Raw genomic sequence first — 21,143 nt, forward strand, 5'->3', positions numbered from 1 at the left:
TCGTCACGCATTCACGTCCAATCCTTTCCTCGTCTCATCACCATCCCACCCACCTCATCATCGTCGCTCAGTTTGTTTACTGCAATCCACTGCCGGCTCGATCGTGGCAGAGATCAAGGATTGAAAGTTACTGCGACTTGAGCTTGCCCCAAAGGCCGCGACAGCGCGCGCCCATCACACAACCACCGTTGCCTGCCTGGTCTTATCTTTCGACCAGTCATAGTCGCCCCTCGAGACTCGAGAACCCTTTCTTGTTCTGCTGGGCCAGCACCTGGCCACACCCCAACCCATCCCTCCCTCCCCCCGCCGCCGCCGCCGCATGTGCACAGAGGGAGTAGTACCATTGCCTCTTACAAGTACCACTCTCGGCGCATAGAGAAGAAAAAGAAGAATACGCACGGGAATAGTTGACTGGGATATAGAGAGGGGCCTTATTAGCAGGTCTGCCCTGATACGCCACAGCCCGCTGCCTACCCCCTCGTGTTAAGAGACAAGTTCAGATCGCAGCCTCTTTGAGATTGGCTCACTTTACTATCCAACAACTTTGTTTCGGGCAAGGTTGTTATTAACTCCCAGCCCTGAACCTGCGCCAGCAGCGACGCTACCAGCCATATGCATGAATAATCCTGCCTGCAGCACATTACATACATACACTACACTTTCTCGGAACCGCGAGATCAACAGTCGCCTCTTTCCCTTTTCTGCGCGCTTCGCCAGCAGCTTCTTTTTATCTAGTCCAACTATATCAAGACACGTCGTCCTGCAGGCACCAAGCTTCTCCACGCTCAACACGATCCTCCCCCGTTCCGCTGCTCTTGCAGAACGTGTGGCCATCGTCGCCTGGCAGCCCGAATGTATTCCACGCAGCCTAATGGCGCTGAGGGTGCGACCATCAATCCCGCGACCATCAACCCTGCCGCCCTTAACTCTGGTAAGTTGCGCCTTGCGTCGTTGTCACTTTTTTATTGCTTGTCCCTATCTTTAAGGAGCTTGATGCGACCATCATGCGTCCACGTCCAGTCCCAGTTCAAGATCGCAACGATCCCAGTGGATCCGAGCTCTCAAAAGAAACGCGCAATTACTATGCTTGCTCCTCCCCGCGCGCGCGCAGATTGTAGGCGCATCCATTCGTCGCGCGCACTCTCACCATCTCTCAGTCAATCAATCAATCATATGAGACCATCGCGACGGATGTTCGTCATGTTATCTGCACCCATACACAAACATACACACAAAACCACGCTTTCCCTATATTATTTATTATATTCGAAGTGACAGAGACAGCGCTGCGGCACCTCGGCGGCTGGCTGCATACAACTGCAATGCAAATGTAATGCTTCTGTCATGAATGAAGCTATATGATTTTCTATGGGGCAGCTCCGTCGTGATCCATCATTGCTATCATTATTGTGCACTCTTATTCGGCCGGCTGTTGGCCTGATGTTTGGACTGAGCCGGAGAGAAGAAGCTGCTTGAATCTTAAGTCGGGCTTGTCGGTCAGCATATACTAATGTACGACTCATGATTGCACAGAACTGGTTAATCCCAACGCACGTGGACTGAAGCGCAGTCGGTCGCCAGAACCCTATCAAGACACACAGGCTTCTGGAACGCCTGGAGATGATGGTAAGTTACGCTGAACTCTCCCATGCCAGAACTCTTTGTGTTGCAGCTGTGGGGCCGCGGCTTACTTAGCGGCCCTTCGCGATTCCACTCTGAAATCACTCGCAAGAGTCATGGCTGGGGAACGAAACAAGTTCCCTTTGATAAGCAACTGCTCAACCTCACGTTACATGGGCCCTCGTCTACCTCTTGTCGTGCAACAAGCCACTTGTCGCATCGGCTGCCACAGTCCAGACGTTGTCGCGCGCCCCCTCCCCGGCGCGACCTTCCTCTTCATTCGACTCATTACAGCTTGGCTAACCAGCGCATTTTCTTTGTCGCGTCACAGGTGTCGACAACCCGCGCAAGCGTGGACGACCGATGAAACCGCGAGCTCCTGGTGGACTCCCCGAACCGCAACCCCGTCACCCGTCATCGCATATTCTACCGCCCAACATGTCGCACCCAATGGCGCAACAATCACCGATGCCTCCGCACACGCCGCAGTCGCAGAACGCGCCGCTGCCCGGCCAGAACTACACCCCAGGCCCGCAGTCTTCTCCGCCGCCCAAGACCACGCCCACCAAGACCACGCTCAAGGCGCTGCCTACGGTGCGCGATCACACGACTGACCAGCTTGGCCCCGGCGGCGACGAATACATACCGCGCGAGATCGACGACGCCGGCGAGAAGAAGGTCATGCCCAACGGCCAGCTGCTAGGCAATCGCGAATATCGATGCAGAACGTTCTTGGTCCCTAACCGCGGGGATAAACTCTTCATGCTAGCAACCGAATGCGCCCGAGTTTTAGGCTACAGAGACTCTTACCTGCTTTTTAACAAAAACCGGTCCCTCTTCAAGATCATCGCGAACCAAGTCGAGAAGGATGACCTGGTGCAGCAAGAAATCCTCCCCTTCTCCTACCGGTCGCGCCAGATTGCCATTGTCACGGCACGTTCTATGTTCCGCCAGTTCGGTAGCCGGGTGATAGTCAACGGCCGTAGGGTGCGAGATGACTACTGGGAAGGCAAGGCCCGTAAGCAAGGCTTCACCGAAGCGGATCTGGCCGGCGAGAAGAGACCAGGTGCAGCCAAGGCTAGAGAGGCAGCTGCTGAGGCGAACAACAACCCTCCACCGCTGGTCGGAGGTCCTCACGGCGAAATCGTCTACGCCAACACACCCCAGTTTGGTGGTGCTCCCCAGCCCCAACTCGTTCAACCAGGTATGATAGGAGCACCGCCAGGAATCACGACGAGAATGCCCATGATAACATCAGGACCAGATTTGAATGACACTCGGACACGAGACTACAGCAACTTCATCAAGGGCGGCCCCCGTCAGGAAATCGCAGGCTCAGCGTACCAGGACAGAACCCAGTCAAGTCCGGTAACCGAAATCCACGCGCAGGCTCACCATGCTGCCGAGTTCAACCGCTCAGTCAACCAGCAACGCGAGATACGTGCCGATTACATGCAAAATATCTGGCGCAGACCACACGAGCAGCCACAAGGGACCCAACCACCTGTAGGATCAAATGACAGCTCGTTACCGTCGACCACTAGGGCAGGGCAGTCACCCCATGCAGCGCCGGCAAGTATTCAGCAGTCATCGGGTATGGTTCCCAACCAGAGCCCCCAGATGATGATGACGGCTGCACCTTACTCCCAGTCGCTGCATTCCCAGCAGCCCATGAACCAGGCGCCAATTCGTGGTATGTCGCAAGCACCCACCCCTAAGCAATCTAGGGCGCCCAGTCTACCTTCTGGTGGTACCCCTGGCAACATCCCCCAGACCACGGCGCCCTCGTACAACTACGGCAACCAGAACAACAACATGTGGAGCCATCACCAAGCGCCGCAGACACCTCAGCATTACCCAGGCTACACCACCCAGACTCAGCAGTCGCCTCACCCACAGCAGTCGCCGGCTCCCCAATTACGACACCCCTCAGGCGGTACTCCTCAGATGCCGCAACCGAACACCATGCAGTACCCTGGGATGCCGGGCCTCAACCAAGGCTACCCCAACCCCACTCAGGGCATGTACCCTCCCGAGCAGACGCCTAGGCAATTCTTGCCACAAAACCCTGGCGCAGCACCTGCAGTCACCCAAGGCTGGTCCAACCCCCAAACTTCCTCGACTGGTAACTGGTGGGCAAACCAGCCTCAATAGTCTGGTAGGCGTGGCATGCATCACCCAGGAATCTGTCGCCCAGGGAAAAGGTGCAAGCATACACAAGCTCCTCCCAAAATGTGACTAGACACCCTCGCAGCTGTCGTGTTGCTGCGATGATTCCAAGCTACTTCATATACGCAGGATCCTAGCGACCTGCTAATTGTATGCAACAAGCTGAGATTCCGGCACAATACCTCGGGATCATTTCCTACTTTGTTTCTTTGGCCTCGATACATGGCGACTACAGGCGGGGGCACTTGGGCTTGCGGATGGTACCTTTCACAGATCCAATGAATGGATTCTGAAATCCTGGGCCTTCTTGTGCGTGCTGGTCTTGATTGTACAAGTCCAGCATTCACTCATCCGTCTCCATCCGCACATACATTCGATATCACCTCACACCTGCCTGTTATTTGGCCTCTTCCCCCATGGTGTACGCAGCCGCCATATGAGGCTGGGGGGATACGGGACCGCTGCTCTGGGACGACTATCATACCCCTTGCACTTTAGCCTCCCGGTAGTTGCTTAAGGAGACATGGAAGAATCATTCATTGTTTGTTTCGTACCAAGAGATACCCCGGCTTCGGCACATACACACCCTTTTTCCAGGTTCGAGACGCGCACCCCTGGGGCAGACTTAGGTCATGCAGTGTTGCCTCGGCCATGACGATGCCAGTCGATCGACTTTGCCGCACCAGAGTGCCCGAATCGAACACGTATATTGAGATTTTAGGATCCGCTTCTTCGTATATTATTTGATGATGCCTCGGAACATGCATGCATTACTTGGCGAGAGGCAGTTCTGTATTCGCTTTTGCTCCCTGTTTTTACTTTTCTGGCTTTTTTTTCTTTCTTTGCATTCTTAAACCGCCGTTTTCTGCTCTAATCTTGTTCTCCTCTTGATTTCGACTGGGGCACCCCATACGCGCGCACTTCGGGCTTTGCATTGGGGGAGTTTCTTCTGATTTTGTTGGTCCCAGGCTCGGGGATTACGGTTCTGGCCTGCCGCGTCTCTTTACCTCACAGATCGGGCATTTTATTTGGTTTCGAAGACTACGCGGGCCTGTCCGCATGGGAGGATTTGGCTAGCTCATTGAATGGGCTGGCTGTACAGGCCGCCGCTGCCTGGGCTGCCTTGGGTTTTGGCAGCTTCCCTTGAGTATACGGGATATGAGGGAAGGGAGGGAAGGGGATGGGTCTTTTGCATATTGGTTGGGTCAGGGTCGGAATACCTCCCATACACACACACTCGCACTCACATACCATCACTGCCTCTTTCTTGTCTGGAAGTGATGGGAGGGAACTATGTTTCTTCACTGTTGTTACTTTATTCGTCGTTGCTGTTGTTGTTGTTAGTCTTAGTCATCATCGTTGATAGGGAGCAAATATCTCTAGCCCTCCGGTTTTTTTATCTTTATTTTATTGCGCATCCTCCACCAACCATGCTCTCTCCGCTGGAAGATTAATACCACCTGTTCTCTCTTTCTTCTTGATAAATTCAAGACGAGACCCTCCTGCGAGTGATGTTCCCTCTAGAGATGATGATAGCTAATGTAGTCAGCGTGATTTACGATTCTGGGGGTTTAGATCCCCTGTTCATCTATATCTACTGATACGCCTTCTGCTTCTGGCTCACTGGATTTACAATACAGTACTACTATATAGCTTGGGTCGTGGAATTAGATTATGCCCACCACATCTGTTGCACAAGGCGTGTACTATGGAAGTGACTACAGATCGCCCCTTTCTTCTCAGACTTACTCAAGGGATCGAAATCCCACCCAAAATAGATTTGCCGGCCCCTTTCCCAACCTGATTGAGGAGTGAGTGAGCATTTCGAGTCAAGCAACCGTATAGCTAGCTAGCTACACAGCCAAGTAAACACACGAACCTGGCAATACGGCACGTTACAGCACGTTTCCCCTTGGCTTGCTAAAGTGAAGAGGACCGCGAGCAAGTACCGAGGAAACACAAAGACGAGAGAGGAAGGTAGGACTGCTCGTACATGATGTCTCCGACGAGAGAGAGAAAAACAGGATCGCCAGCATTGGGCATGACCGAGGAAACGGCAGATAGCACTGAACTATTTTCTGCCCTGTCGTCGTCTGCTCTCTCGCCGCGACAGACGGGGCAAAAACCTGGAACGGAATGCACTCCGCGTAAGCTGTGTGGGCGCAGAAGAGCATGGTTTGCGCGGCCGTGGCTATGCGATGCGACTTTGGCCTCTTGGCTTTCTGGCTTACACGGGCGAAGAATCAGAGCTCGGCTTCCACTTATATGTCCGTATCTGCGTGTGGCGGCAGCCTATCAACCATCGTCGTTCCATCTCCCGTTGCAGTCCAAGCAGACAGGTATACGGCAGCAGTGAGTAGTAACCCAGGGCATTTTTTCAATAAGGCAGGCCAAGGCCGTCCAGCCTTGGCTTGTAAGCATTGGTCATCATCGTTTACGGCGAGGCACTGACTTTCATATACAAGTGAGGCGTTTCCCTCTTTTGGTGGCAGGCCAATCTCATAACCTGGTTTCGTTCCCCAACTGCTTTTGAGGGGGGAGGGGGTGGCATCAGAGGGTCGTCTTCGTCAGGGGGGTTCGTTCCGTTGTGGGGTTGGAACTTTCTGCATATTCTTCACAACCAGTCATCGACGTTGCAGCGACAGCCACCCGCCCATACGCGTCGTAGGACATGGGCGAATATGGTGGTGGTGTGTAAAGCAGCAATCAGTAGGAAGTAAGCGGCAGCAGCTGGCTGACGAACAAGAAGGGAAACGAAAACGTGGAAGGCAGGGATCGTGCATTCCAACGTAGCAGGGTATCATTGTTGTTGTGGCTGTGGTGGGTTTTGTCATGGCTCGGTAATCGTCCAAGGCTACTACTGGTCGACGCGCCACTTCCATTCTCGCGTCCTTCGACCTGAACTGCATGGTCAGGCAGGATTATGCATTCTATTTGCATGTGTTGTCTGTTGTTTCCCTGCTTGAGTCAGACATTGTTGCTGCAGGGAAAGAAAAGACTGGTACCGAGGAAGCCTGCAGCAGCAGCAGGTGGCGCTGTGTGTTCCGTATATATGTGCGTATGTTATTCATGACTGGTACGGTGATGGTAGGGTCGGTGGATGTACATCATGCATGTCAGATACACCCCAAGGCTCCCCCGGGGTGACCATGTACAACAAAAGCAGGAGTCGGCCAGTCAAAGGGTACCGCACCCCCTAAGGCAGGCATTGTGGGGAAATCATCATGATTGCTTCTAAAGATAACAACCCAGCGGCAGAAGACTCTTCTAGGCTTCTTCGGCACCGTCGGAGAGGCGAAAGTGAGTGAGACTCGCGTGGGGGCCAAAGGAAGAGCGTGGCGGAGATGGCCCTGCTAGTCGGCATGTGGAATCATCGTCATCTTCCTCATTGCCTATCTTGAGCAGCTAGCTGTCTGTCTGACTATAGTTGTACTGTTGACGAGCTAAAACGACAGGCACTTAGAGAAGAACTGCACCAGACCAGAGGATGAGGGTGTAGTAGCCAGCCAGTCGGTAGAATGATATCGACAGGGTTCGGGAAATCCCTCCGAGAGGCGTCAAATTCGTGCTCGGGTAAGCCCTTGGGCCAGAAGAGGATGTCGTACAACTGAACCTCCCGTCAGCTTTGCATGTACAATAACTCACGAGGCAGTAAGCAGTCGAGACTGGGAATGGTTAGCCGATCTGCTTCTGCCCCAGGGCCCCATGCTGACATGCAGTTGCGATGAATCTCGTGATAAGACGGATTTTTTCTCTTCACAACGCCTTATGATGTTGATATCAACTAGCCAAAACAACACTCTTTGGTCTTTCTTGCTTTGACCGGTCGAGATGTCCTGCCAAGACTCACCAGGAGAGACGTAGTGCTTATGCCTTCCATCATCTTCAAGTTCGAGAGCGGCCAGACTGGCCTTGACACAGCCGAGCCTTCCGGTCCATCCCAGGCTACGACGGAAAGGACGAGGAGAGCCAGTGACTCAGTTAGTCCTCGATAAGGCCTATGATTCGTATTGGACGTCTCTGCTTGGTCGCCAATCCATACAAACCCACGGAGCCTCCGAGTCGTAGACTACGTCGAGGTCGATGGGGAAACAGTCAGACGGGCTGACGAACGTGGCAAGGCATCAACTCTGTAGTCGTACTCGTAGTATGGCAAACAAGCAGAGAAGGAGGCAAACCCTCATCTTCAGGTTCACTGTGTCTCTTAAATAGTATTTTTTATAGTAACAATAGACCATGAGTATGTCATATCTTGCGGTTTGGTTGAATGGCGCCTAAACACTCGGGATACTGGGTTGCGCGCTTGAATGTCCACGAACGTTCACGATCCCATGCTCCGTTCCGAAAATTGGAACAAATTCTTAAGACCTGAGCTCATGGTGGAATTCAAATGGAAGCTGTCTATGCGTGACAATAGTGACATGGTTATCTTATTCCCAGGACCCTCAATGATAGCTAGTCAAGAGCATCAGTTCTCAACGATTGCATTTGCAACCAGCGATCTATCTTCCTTGCCGTGTAAGATAGAGTCTTCCTCGACAGCTTGTGTGATAATCTCCACATTCTAAGAAGACGCCCTCAACTCTTTGCGTTCTTTCCTCGCCAGCATGCAGTTTAAGCCCAATGAGTTTCTCCCCGATATCCACGATGAACCAGCATATAACCTCCCCCGGGATGGACGAGGATCCAGGGACAGCAAGAAGCAAGTCCATCTGTTCGTATAGCTTGTCTCCCCTATCTCATGTACAAACCCGAATCCTTCTGCTCCCTCCTTTTCCGCAAAAACTCCTGGGCCGAGCTATCCTCCAAGCCAACCTGAATAATACCCTCCTCCACGGGGCTTCTTGCCACCGCTGACGTCTTATTGTTCACCGTATTTGTGTGCGTGTGCGTACCCGGCGAGATAGGACTGAACGACGACGACCGGGGCGTCACGTCGCCGTCACCCTCGTCATCGCTAAAGACGAGGGGCACGTCGATACCCACATCCTCGAGGATGGCGCGGCAGCGCTCGTCGGCGCCGATGAGCGTCTGCTTCGAGACCGAGATGATGTCCTTGGCGCGCCGGAGCCGCTCGTCCAGGTGGTCGGCCACGCCGCGGCAGGCCGCGCACCGGCCCTCGACTTTCACCGTCGCCAGCGGATGGCCCCGCGCTGTGTCGCACGGCTCCCGCGCCCGCCCGGCCGCGTAGTCGCGCTGCACCGGGCACTCCCGCGTCGGCTGGGCGGACCACTGGGAGTGGTTGCAGTGGCTGTAGGTGGCGCGCTTGTAGTAGCACATGGTATTTTCGGGTTTGCTTCTTCTCCTTTTCTTCGTCTTTGGACAGGTCACAGGGGTCGCAGTTACTAGATCGTTGTAAAGACTTTGCTGTATCCGATGATGGTGATGTCCCAGCAGGTAGATTCTGGTCTCAATATACCGTGTCTCGTCATGGGGATATTTGAGTTATCATCTAATTCGAGCCCCGGACGCGGCATCGTTTGCAATATGCTAGGCATATGCCCTGTAGTCTCTCAAAGAATCACCTCATTGTTGCCTTTGTGGACGGTTCAGCACCATACAAGACACCCGCTTTGTAACAGTCAAAATGTATATGGATGTGAACTTCCGGTGGCGCTTCTTTGTGGCAAGCCCGAACGGTCTGGCAGCGTAAAGTAATCCCTCTAAAGGAAATGCGAATGATACAGGAGGTCTATGTGTGTAGGACTCCTCTCCATGCTTTGTTTTGTTGGACCCGGTAGTCATGTGTTGACCTAATACCACGAGACTCATCTGCCAGTTTCCTGTTTCCAAACTGGGAAGGATACAAACCCATATGGATGAGTGTTTCGAAAACTCACAGCGTGAACGCGACGTGTTTCTCGACCTCGCTGAAATCAGAAGCCCAGGAGAGGCGGCTGTCTTGAGATCCCGCCTCAGCGCTGTGAGACACCTTCTCCCCGATACGCCCCAGCGTTTTGAGCAGGGTTGAGTCCTCCTTATCCGAAATGACGACGCCGCGGTCCGCCCGAAGCAAACACTCGAGGTCCGTGATCGAGTCACCAAAGTAGAACGACGGCTTTCCCTTCAGGGACTCCTCGGCCTGTTCCAAGACCGCCTCCACCACCGCCAGCTTGTCGCAGGAGTTCGTCAGGTTCCTGTGCCCCTCCTTCCCCTCGTCGCCGTTTCGTTGGTTCAGAATGTCCGGTCCCGATATGGATCCGTCGCTGCGCACCGTGTTGGCGATGACGGCCACCTCGGGGCAGCCGAGCGCACCGGCGATGAAGGCAGCGGACCAGTTGACCGAAACGACCCAAAGCCGCCACCCCTCCCTTGCTCTCGCCCGCACGAACTCGCGGAACCCGGGCCTTAGCCGCACCGTGCCGTCCTCCTCGACCGCACGACGGCCCGCCTCGTAGAACCGCTCCGGTGCGATATCCCGAAACACGCCGCACTCGTGTATGCGGACGAGGGACTGGAGCTCGACCGCCTTCATGTCCCGGAGAAACGCCACCTCTTCGTCGACGCAGCGACGCCGCGCCTCGGCGACGCGGTAGCCGTCGACGTGACCCCGGTAGTCGTCCAGGTAGGACCGGACGACGCCGTCCCAGGCGCGGGCGAGGTCCTGGCCCTCGTCGGCGCGGACCCGCAGCGCGAAGTTGGCGACCTCGCCGATGGTGTCCTGGACCGTGATGGTGCCGTCGAAATCCAAGAAGATGCTCATTTGTGCTTCGGGTGGTGGCTGAAAGCACTGGCGGCTATTGGTGGGATATGTTTGCGATGTGGGAGCCGAGGCAGATTGCGGGGGAGTTTCCTAGGGATGCTCCACTGAGTCGTGAGAAACGAAATGCCCTCTGGTTTGGAGAATAGCTGCGCAACGGCCGATGACCTGACCGTGAAATTCAACTACCGAGCACCCAAGACCAGTGCCTTCTGTAATCGAGATTAATGACGTCACTCGGATGTAGCAATTACATGTCACACTTACTTTACCTAGGTCTGGTAGGTATCCCCAATGGTTCTTATATCATTGATGCCTACCTCGTAGATGCGCACATGCAATCTGCGCCCCTGAGATCCCTGCCGGTCCTGCGAGTGGTTCTTATTGCAGACTTGCAGCAAATCTTGCCCCAAATGGGTGGCATTGTATGCTGAGGGTATATTTTTGCTATTCCTATATTTACAAACCCCAGTTCGAGGTGCCGCCCACCAAAACGCCGTGGCTTCTGTTTGCAGCAAGCAACAGAGCAAAACAAATACATCCACTAGAGATGCAGCACCCGGAAACGCACTGGGACGCGTTTCGCCAGATTTGCCGGTTGTCCATGCTCCCCCTTAGTCTTGTTAGTCTTGAGACCCGAGACCAAAGGCCCCGAGACCATTTTCTTCCATCATTCTTAAAGGCTGAGCATATATGCTCTCCCCATCGTTTCCACGCCTAGAGTTATCATCACCCTATGAGATTGCTGGGACGTCTTCCATCTGGATATTCTCGTCATCGTCATCGCCGTCAAGCTCGGAATCGTCACCGCCCATATCGCCGGGCGCAGTACCTGATTGAGCCACATCGCCGACTGTTGTCATGCTCCTGTAAATGTCGGATAGCTCCCAATGGTTTGCAAAGGGGCCGCTCTTGTGCAGAGTGGCAACTCCTTCGAGGACCTCGCGCAACCAAGCCTCGGGCTGGTTGAGCTGTTGCTTGAAGGCCTTCATAGTCCAGTAACGCCACTTCCTGAAGCAGGCAGTAAGAGCATCTATGAGCTGGGCCTTTTCCAGACGGGCAGCTCTCTCCGGCGCTTGTTTCCTGGCCTTCTCCTTGCTCTTGGCGGTTTGCTGTATTCTGTAGTTAGCATCTTCGTCGGCTCAACCGAAAAGGATGATATGTGAATACTTACGATGAAGCTGTTCGCTTTTCCGCCAGGCGGCGCAGCGCCAGCACTCAGGATATTCTTGGTCATGGCCCTGGTTCCAGACATACCCGACATCATGCTGGTCGTGGCCTTGGGCTTCAGCGCGTCGCTCGCCCGCATGGCCAGGATATGGCGCGTCTCCATAGTATCAGCTGGCTGGCAATTCAGTTCGTACTTGAATCTGCCAGCCAGGACGGTTTTCTTGGGGATGGCCTTCCGGTAATATGGCTGGTATCGCTTGCGGCCCCCTTCCTGCTTGTTGTTGTTATCTTTGTTGCTATCATTATTCCGTTGCCTGTTCCGCAGGTGATGGGGGATGTTGCTGTTGGCGCCCTGCGACTTGGATTTGAAACCAGGTAGGTCTTGCTCGGTGAACAAGAATGTGTTGAGTAGATTGTTGTCGCGCATCTCAAAGTTGTACTCTTTGGGTATGGTCTGGTGGGCAGGATTCTGTACGTCGAGCAACATGGCCATCCGCTCGCGCTTCTGGCCGTTTTTGTCGGTTTCGATCCAGCGTCTGACTTTGCCAACTTCAATTTCCTCGTCCTCCTTCAACTGATCCCACTGGTCGTAGAGATACTTGGGCACATGGGTGAGAAAGAGGTTGGCACTGGGTTCGTTAGGCGAGGTTGTATCGTAGAATTCGAGGTCGCCGGCATCTTCGTAGAGCTCGTCGTCCGACATGACAGCAGGCGAGGCGGATGCATCTTCAGGTTCGGGCTTGACGCCGGGCTCAGGCTTGACGGAAGACGCCATGATAGTGGTCGCAACGTGGTCAGAAACCGGGTAAAGACAAATCCAACTGGAGACTGTAGCCTGGGTCGCGACGGTGGGGAGGAACAGAAAGCACTTGTGATAACGATGGCAAAGGAAAATAAAATAAAGACGTCGCAAAGGAAGGGAGCACTGACCGCAGGCAGGCTGGAATGATGTAGCTGGAGCTGAGCTTAGCAGTCGGTAGCGAATCAGTGGAATCAAGGTAGCTGCAACCGTACTAGTCTCGAAATCTGATGGGCCCCCAAACGCGAGCCACGCTCATTATGTAATCACATGGGGCGGGCTCTTGGGATAAAATGCATACACCTTCAACAACTCTAATTCGCATTTTAAATAATAGAATCTACCGTTCTTAACCTAATAAAACCTGATATAATCTTATAAGAAGTAGAATTAAATACGATTTAAACCCGAGTATTTTTATATAAATAGGTAAGAAATGTATATTCAATTTTAAAGATCGCGAGGCGCGAGGTGGGGATGGTATGCACGCAGCAGGCTGTCCATTAAAGGTGCCAGGGATCAATGCAACTCTCTGCCTCATCCTGACTTTGCCTCCAATTATTAACTTCACCACCAATCGCAACCTACTGCTTCTCCAATAGATTTAGTACTTGATTCTTCGTGTTGATTAAGTTCTGCCTGGATATCGCACCTTCCATTCATCCATTAGATCTTGGAACAGCACCTAGGAACACAGCTCTGTGGCGATACTAAAGAAAGCGATTTCTTTATCACCCCGCCACTATCTTTGATCAAAGGATCCGACAATCAATACATCCCAGGACAAAAGGTAAGACCGTCTGTACCAAGGGAATCCTCCGAGGCATCGCAGACTCTACAGTAAGTGGAATATTTACTACAACTGCTGCGTGGCCAAAAAAAAAAAAAAAAAAAAAAAAAAAAAAAAAGCGTCACAGAAGCACACGCCTGGGCTCAAGATCCCTGTCTGTTTCCGTCAACCTGCGCTGCCAATTGGTGCAAGGAGCTTTTGCAAAAGCGGTGGTGGAAAACCCAGGAATCGACGACCTGATCTGGTCCTAAATCCAATCTCAACCTTCCATGCCGAAGACACATTACGCCATCTCCGCGAAACCATCTTCCCTCATCTATTTTCTGCACCTGCATTCCGCTTCCCCCGCATCATCTTAGATCTAGGTCTGAAATATCAAATTTCCAGCAGCCAACATGTCGACGGCCGAAGAACAGGAGCTCATGGCTCAGATCAGCAATCTCGCTGGCCGCATCAATCGCCACAAGGCACAGCAGACTGGCCAGCCGGGATATCCAAACCGTGAGTCATCAACAACAAGAGGAGACCGACATCATTATACTTATTCCGTCTCGCCAGATGCGACGCATTCGACCCGCGGCGCTTTTCGAGTAGCCCCGTATCCGCATGGCAGTTACCGAGGTGTTCGCGGCGGTCGTGCGCCTGGCTACAGAAACAAAACTCTGGTTCTTAATGGACAATCTCGACCTACCACCAATGCCGACGACTCGACTCCTACACCGACCACCCCGAATGGTTCATGGGTGACCAAGACTGATCGTCACTTGCAGCTGATAAACAGCAATGTCTATGAAAAGGAATCCCAGAACCGCGCCAATGCTATCGAGCAGACCCAACGCAACAAGGTGCTTCGAAAAGACCATGCTGAGAAAGCTCGCCTCTTGAACTTCCTGGGCAAGCAACCCACGACTGTCGTCGCCCCCGCCTCCAACACGACCGCAACCCCTTCGAGCTACGAGGTCACTGTAGACGGCATCCGCTTTCAAGTCACCAGACAGGGCAGTAAGCTTGTCCGTGCTCCTGGTATGTTACGTCGATCGCAAGCAATCTTGACCAGGCCTTGCGCTGAGAACACGACAGGTGATCCCAACCCTCCTACGGCCACTCCGCGAGTAACAACTATCGGCGGAGTCAAATTCTTCCGCACCAAGAACGGCAATCTTATCCGACACGGCGTTGCCAAAGCACAGCGGTATGTCTTCCTGGCGGGTTCTGGGCGTATACTAACCATTTGTACAGACTGGCTTGTGGTGTCAAGAAGGTCGACGAGCTATGCAAAACCTTCTCATGGACCGGTATTTTCTTCTCCAATAACTTTATCAAACTGCCAACTTGCAGCATCTGAAGGCTGTGCTGTGGTAAGCACCCCAAAGGGCACATACTAACCGAGTCTTGTAGGTTCCTGTGCGAAGGGCCCTCAATGCCGTTTTGTTCACGACCCTGCCAAGGTAGCCATCTGCCGCGACTGGCTGCTGAAGGGCCAATGCCAGAAGGGCGATGCCTGCGACCTTTCCCACGATATTGCCGAAGAGCGTATCCCTCTGTGCTTGCATTTCGCCAACGGAAACTGCAGGAACGAAAAATGTTCCTACCTCCATGTCGAGCACTCCCAAACTGACCTAGTCTGCCGTCCTTTCGGCTTCTGTGGCTGGTGTGACAAGGGAGCTAGCTGTGCTGAGCGGCACGTTTTCGAATGCCCTGATTTCAGTAACACCGGTGTTTGTAAGACGAAAGGCTGTAAACATCTTCACAGGGAGCGGGCAAGTATGCTTCGCAAGGCCGGCAACAAAGACAACGCGGCCCAAGAGGGGGAAATTAGTGACTTGTCGAGTGACGACGATGATGACGACGCCAGCAACGACATAGACTCCGACGAAGTAGAAGAGTTTATTGGAAAAGACGATGAAGCCCAAGACCTGGATTTTGCTGCCCAGAAGGACTACATCGGCTTTGCCTAACCTTCACTTAGCAACTAACCATTTAGGAAATGACCCGACGACCAGCTAGCATCCGGCCTTGATCGCAGCTCTCCAGATCAGCATTCCCTTTTATGCGTTGTTTGCCGTTATCCCACCGCGTCAGTTTGGATGGAGTTTAAGGAGATCTTGCTTTACAGCGGTTGATTGGGCGTGTTAAAAGTAACGCTGTATTCGTTCAGCAACTTTCGTGATACCCCCTCCTAGGAGAATTTGATTCTTTTCGATTGCCGGCGTTCCAGAGGATATGAGATCCGGACCGGCAATATAGAAGAAAAAAAAGAAGAACAGCAAAAGTGCATACGGAGCAGCAAGAAAGTCAATAGAGAAATATTTTAAGCAAGCTGAGTCTGATTACATGTGTCTATCTATATATACGAAGTGCACCAGTGCTGACTTGAATCAACCCTTTTTGTAAGTCTATACGAGCCAAGCTAGGCATGCTATCAGAGCGTGTTTTATTCGCCACGCGAAAGACCAAATCAGTCGATAATACATTGATCCAAAGGCCAAGATGCCCTGGGAGAGGGGGTATGATTTTGATAATGGGTTGGTTACCTAGGCCTGTTGGATCTTCACCTGTGTAAAGTCTGCAAATGCAGCAATAGAACCAGCGCGAGCAAACGTCGTTGTTTAGTATGCATTCCACTCCGGCAATTATCTTCTCGTCCCTTGCCAGATACATGGCCAAGGAAGAGAGAGCAACAAGAATTGTGATTGTCCGTCATCGGTGGCGTGAGACGTTGTTGGGCGCGAAGACCACCAGATGATGGGGTTGGAACTTGCGGGGTCTTCTTCATCTGGCTGGGAGTGTTTTCTTACTCGGTCCGTTTTGGTCTTCGCACATCCTTGGGCGACAGAGGCAATAAAGCAGGGTCCGTCTCGTTCAGCGGTCCTGCGCTCAAACGTCTCCCCAAGCGGACTGTCTGTCCCAAGCCCGGCACGGCGGACCTGGACGACCTGTTGGTCGTAAGGGTAGGGGACGGGGTAGGGGTAGGGATGGAAGATTTTGGTTTGGTAGGCAGTACGAACGTGATGGAGCGCGTCCTCTATCCGCTTCCACTCGCACCACTCGCGTTCTCGCCGCCTGCGCCCGTGCTTGCACCTGTAACTGCACTTGTGCCGCTGGTGCCAGCACCAGCACCGCTGTTGCCACTACCGCCGAGCACAAAAGGACCCGCCGCAGTCTTGTTTCGAGACCGGAAGTTTTGGTTCGAGGTGGTGCGGTGGTAGTACGGGTCCCGATCCTCGCCGTTGTGATCGAGGAGGCCACTCTCGGCGCCCATAGCGGCGGCGGTGGTAGCGCTCGCCTTGCGCCGCAGCCCGCCGGCCTTGAGCGAGCGCGCACGCTGGTACGAGCGCTCGATCTCGTACTCGACGGCGCAGCGGATTTTGAGGGCGCAGACGGCCGGCCAGACGGAGCGCTCACCGCGGAGGATCCAGTAGTCAAGTGTCTCGCGCGTCGGGGTCTCGAGGAGGCGGAAGAAGTCGCTGGCCGTAACCTTGGGGACCAGCGTCATGCTGGCGCTGGGTATCTCCTCGTCCACGAGGAACCGGCGGATGCTGGCGGGGAGGAGGCGCAGCGTGTCGAGCTGGCGCAGGCGGTGCCGGATCTCGAGGCCGACCATGCGCATGATGTGGCCGGCGGCCTGGTTACGCTTATGGCGCGCCGTGAAGAGAGAGGGGCCATGCATATCAGATTCGAGAAAGGGGATCAAGTAGGGGCGTGCCTGAGAGACGATGAAATGATTTACGTTGAAGAGCTGGGCGATACGTGAGAGCGGCGACTTGTGGTCTTTGTCTGAAGCACTAGTCCAGTGGCGAAAGGTGTCGGCCGGCGCCCATGGCACGATGTTGCCGTGGATGTCTTTGCACAGTACGGTCGTGGCCCTGCTTCCGTAGAGCGAGGGCGTTGAGGCGTTAGAAGCCACGGCAGCGGTCCAAATCAACTATTACGGGTCCTGTGAGCCTGTGTACCACGGGCAAATAAATCAAATGATTCAACGTGAGACTTACCACATTGGGAGCGGTGATATAGTTGAGCAGAGTCGGCACTCCGCCCTGGCTCTCGGTCGCCACTGTGATGTTAAGAACTCGTTTGCTGCGGTTGTACGCCTCTTCGAACGTCAGATCGCCAACATTGTCCTTGACGCAATCCTCGAGTACTTTTACGTCTAGGAAGTACCCTTCCCTCCAGAACCGTTTGATACGCCGCACCAGCGTCTCCACGGTCTCCCAGCCGTAACCTGTTTCCGATTTCCCTTTCGCTTGATGTCCCTGGTGAGAATGTGCCTCGAAGGCCGAGAGGTTGATACCCTCTCCCCTCAGCACATCTGGCAGTTCGTCCTCGGTGTGAATCGCGACGAGGCTCGCAATGAGCGCACCGGTCGCGGTGCCGGTAATGATGCGCGGTAGCAGTCCGCGCAGGAAAAGCGCCTTCACCACGCCCAGGTGGCACAGGCCGAAAATCGCTCCTCCCTGAAGCACCAGGGTGGTACGGCCGAAGGCTTGTCGCGTGTCGTGCAGGAAGTCTAGCTTGCGCTGGGTCCCTAGGTCGGCGCTGTGGTTGATGTCCTCAATAGCACCCGCCACTTGTGCGACATACTCTTCGATCAAGTATTTCGTCCCGGCGAAGGACCGGTTGAACAGCCGCGGATGCGTGATGTTTCCAAGGTTGCGCACCAAACCGGACTGCACCAGATCGAGCTGCGCCTGCAGGTCGGCTTCCTCACGAGCTGTGATCATGTTGTCGACCCGCTGATTGATCAAGGCCCAGTCATATGAGCGCGATGATGGGTCGTTGCGCCTGCAAGTCCAAAATTGGCCAATTAGCAAAGTTCCAAGTGCATCTTGGGCAGCGCAAGGAATGTGCACCATAAGTTCAGTTCCTTGATATTATCAAGTTGAAGTGCCGCAACCTCCCACTGGTCGTAGTCCAACGCTCGTCGCAGCTCGTCGAGCCACCCATCCACGGGATTCTTGGACCTCCACCAACCGCCCAGTTTCTAGGGTAGTCTTGTGTCAGCGCATCACTTTGATATACCCAACAAAGGCGTGTCGCCGTGGTGGGCTTGCATACTTTGAACCAAAACAAGATCACTTCAGCGAATAATGCGCAGACAGCCCACACAAAACCAAAGAGGGAAGTCGCCATTCTGGCGGTAGTAATAGCCTCCCCCAGAACATTCGATTGGCGAGCGGGCGTTCAAATATGCGATGGCCAGAAGGAGAATAGAATAGAGTAGAGATATGGTCTCGTGAGCGTTGCGAGGCCGATGGAGGGAACAAGCTAGAGTCCGGGCCTGGGTGACGCCATCATTTTATGTCAATGGCGGGTAGGTACTTGCAGTGGTTCGTTCGGCAAGAGCGTATGTAAGATTGTCTCATTCCCAGCCCGCACGACGTATCACCAGGTCGCAGTTACACCGGATCAACAACAACCCATGTGGTCTTACAGCGCGGAAGCTAAATTTAGGTACGATATAGTCAATAGGCAATTTGTAAGTGCGGCCGTTGCACGTTGTAATCCCATTCGACTCTTGATGCTAAAAGGTGTAGCGTGCGAAAGGCCGTTTGGGTCTTCAATGTTCTGTACGTCCTCCAGGCCTGTTTGCATGTGAAAGTACTGGGGGACGGCACTTGCACCGAGCCACTCCACCTACCTGCGTACCCTTTAAATAAATAGGCTGCTAATCCCTGCAGGCCATGCACCATTCATCAAGAGGTACCTAAGCTGGCGGATAAGGCCGTATTATTTGCAGCAGTCCATATCCGAAGCCATATGGCCAATTCATGTGGCTTGAAGCGGTGCTTGTTTATGTCGGCTACCGAATGAAGACTCTCACTAGTATACAGAAAAGGTGGTATTATGTTCTTTCGGAATGCATCCCTCGCACCCTCCAAAAGATTACTCGCTGTCATCGTCTACTATCTGGCGTCTGCGGCTTCGGTCTGCAGCAGGGGCAGCATCATCGGGATCCGCATCCGCATCAGCTTCAACGGTCCGCTGCCGTTTGCGCCGTGGGGCTTCCTCTTCTTCCTCGTCGTCGTCGAGCAGATCCTCTTCATCCTCTCCGATGTCGCTTGCGCCTTCCTCGTCGCTGGGTGCGATGAAGTCGTCTTCGCGGTCGTATTCATCGCCACGACCACGACCGGCCGGAAGATCATCATCCGAGTCATACTCGGGCTTTCGCCTCTTGACCCGCGACGCTCCTGGTTGTCCCCGCTTCCGACCACTGGCCCCTGCTCTACGACCGCCCTCGAGGTCGCCAATCGACAAGCCGGCGCTTCGGTAACCCCCTGTGCGAGTCTCGAGTTTGGCGGCGGCGTTCTCACGTCGGCGCTGTGCTTTCATTCGCTCCTTCTCGGCCATCTCTGCTTCTTTCCGCTGCAGCTCGGGGTCCTTCGTAGCGGTGAAGATCTTGTCGGCTCCCTGGGCTTTGCCGCGAGCTACCTCGGCCATTCGGCTGGCAAATACGGCGAGAGCGTCATCTTGCATGTTCCTGTTAGGTTGCACAGTATACTGCTCCGTCACATGCCCGACCGTAAGAAACAGGTTACTAGACACCAGGGCTGAAGCTCCGTAATAATGCGCATCCTGTCGTTCCTGGTAAGGCTTGTCCGGAGGAGGCGCCATCTGCTTCTTCGTGATTTCGTAGTGCTCCGAACCGACTGAGACGGTCATGGACCCATCGCTCCATCTGTACACAATGGCATTGCTCTTCATTTTGCCAGTAGCGGGATCTCTCTGGTGTCTGATCTTAACCTTGGGGTTCTCGCTCTGGGCGTTGGCCAGCTCCTCCTGAGTGACCTCGTATGTATCGGGGTTGTACGTTTCGGCGGCGACTCTGAGGAAGCTGGGAACTTTGAGGGATTGTAGCTGGCGAATTCGTCAGTTGGAAATCCATGGGCTCCCAAGCTTGAAGAGTTGACAACTTACTGTTCCATCTTTGCTACACGGTGTGCGATGTCGATACATGGCCGTCGTCATAATTAGGCGGTTTTGTACCTGCTCTGGTTGTGCGTCCATGTCCACGTCGGCATCCTCACGTTCGCTCTGCTCATCCGCCTCCGGGTCTGAGGCGAGGTCTTTCTCGCTGACGACGCGACCATTGCCAGCCTCCGACTGCAGGTCATCATCGAGATCTCCATCTCCGAAAAGGTCGTCGCCACCTTCATCGGCAAGATCGAGAGGGTCTTCCACGTCGGACATGATGCTGTTTGCGACGCGCGATGGAAGCGCGCTCTGGGACTGCGAAAAGGGAAGCGCAGGGGGTCTGGACTTGGTGCACTTGGTAAGTGAGAAGTGGTGCAACGGGCCTGGCTTGAATTATTCGTATGCGTGGAAACTGAGAGATGCAATTGATTATTGGTGCTTGTTAAGAAAAAACAATAAAGCTCAAGATGCTGAAGAGCTTCCTGAGTGATGGATCTGCGACGCGCGAGGCTGAGGCTGGCCTGGCGTGAATGGGCCAAGCCAGAACTTTTAGGTAGGTAACCTACATGGGCTTACAGCAAGTACTGAGGTACCGCCGATTGACGTATCGATAAGCAAACACCCTGGTCATGAATTCCCCGGCTCAAGCTCCTCCCTCATCTCCTTCACGGAGGCGGCCAAAACCTGACACTGAGGCTCTTCAGGCCCGTGCGCAGGGCGATCTGTCTCGGAGCAGTCTAGCGCCGCCGTCCCTTTGCACCTCCTTTCTATGCCCTTGGCTCTTGGGTGGTTTGAACCAACTCGAGGCTCATCGGGTTCCCAATATCAGGATTCCCTCTCACTCCCCCATCCCGCCTCTTTGGATTCCTCCAATCTCTTTTAGATCTGGCCTTCATCTTTTGGGCGTTGCATTGATCTGTCCGGAAAGACACCAGACGCTGCCCCCCTAACGCCGACCACCGGGCTACTATTTTCCCTTTGGT

The 21,143-nt window shown here is 53.9% G+C and overlaps 7 protein-coding genes across 7 annotated transcripts; 2 read left to right on the forward strand and 5 right to left on the reverse strand.

Moving 5' to 3' along the window:
• Positions 1–608: 608 nt before the first annotated feature.
• PG985_007218 (uncharacterized protein) lies at positions 609–3,774 on the forward strand (the record flags this gene model as incomplete). The annotated part of the gene is made up of 3 exons (XM_066826987.1): positions 609–931; positions 1,534–1,626; positions 1,952–3,774. The coding sequence occupies exons 1-3, from the start codon at positions 853–855 to the stop codon at positions 3,772–3,774; spliced, it is 1,995 nt and encodes a 664-aa protein (XP_066684662.1). The 5' UTR covers positions 609–852.
• A 4,749-nt stretch (positions 3,775–8,523) lies between these two features.
• Positions 8,524–9,069, reverse strand: PG985_007219 (uncharacterized protein; the record flags this gene model as incomplete). Its single annotated transcript, XM_066826988.1, has 1 exon — positions 8,524–9,069. One exon carries the CDS (start codon positions 9,067–9,069, stop codon positions 8,524–8,526), a length of 546 nt encoding a protein of 181 aa, XP_066684663.1.
• A 556-nt stretch (positions 9,070–9,625) lies between these two features.
• Positions 9,626–10,492, reverse strand: PG985_007220 (uncharacterized protein; the record flags this gene model as incomplete). Its single annotated transcript, XM_066826989.1, has 1 exon — positions 9,626–10,492. One exon carries the CDS (start codon positions 10,490–10,492, stop codon positions 9,626–9,628), a length of 867 nt encoding a protein of 288 aa, XP_066684664.1.
• A 731-nt stretch (positions 10,493–11,223) lies between these two features.
• On the reverse strand, positions 11,224–12,434 carry PG985_007221 (uncharacterized protein; the record flags this gene model as incomplete). Its single annotated transcript, XM_066826990.1, has 2 exons — positions 11,224–11,601; positions 11,664–12,434. 2 exons carry the CDS (start codon positions 12,432–12,434, stop codon positions 11,224–11,226), a joined length of 1,149 nt encoding a protein of 382 aa, XP_066684665.1.
• A 1,209-nt stretch (positions 12,435–13,643) lies between these two features.
• Positions 13,644–15,206, forward strand: PG985_007222 (CCCH zinc finger protein; the record flags this gene model as incomplete). Its single annotated transcript, XM_066826991.1, has 4 exons — positions 13,644–13,749; positions 13,807–14,440; positions 14,488–14,543; positions 14,647–15,206. 4 exons carry the CDS (start codon positions 13,644–13,646, stop codon positions 15,204–15,206), a joined length of 1,356 nt encoding a protein of 451 aa, XP_066684666.1.
• A 1,067-nt stretch (positions 15,207–16,273) lies between these two features.
• On the reverse strand, positions 16,274–18,378 carry PG985_007223 (patatin-like serine; the record flags this gene model as incomplete). The annotated part of the gene is made up of 4 exons (XM_066826992.1): positions 16,274–17,173; positions 17,241–18,030; positions 18,099–18,229; positions 18,304–18,378. The coding sequence occupies 4 exons, from the start codon at positions 18,376–18,378 to the stop codon at positions 16,274–16,276; spliced, it is 1,896 nt and encodes a 631-aa protein (XP_066684667.1).
• Positions 18,379–19,131: 753 nt separating this feature from the next.
• PG985_007224 (uncharacterized protein) lies at positions 19,132–20,436 on the reverse strand (the record flags this gene model as incomplete). The annotated part of the gene is made up of 2 exons (XM_066826993.1): positions 19,132–20,103; positions 20,164–20,436. 2 exons carry the CDS (start codon positions 20,434–20,436, stop codon positions 19,132–19,134), a joined length of 1,245 nt encoding a protein of 414 aa, XP_066684668.1.
• Between the last annotated feature and the right edge of the window lie 707 nt (positions 20,437–21,143).

This window comes from Apiospora marii, assembly GCF_038362585.1.
Source record: "Apiospora marii strain CBS 49790 chromosome Unknown utg000004l_segment0_segment1, whole genome shotgun sequence".
Classification (NCBI taxonomy): Eukaryota; Fungi; Ascomycota; class Sordariomycetes; order Amphisphaeriales; family Apiosporaceae; genus Apiospora; species Apiospora marii.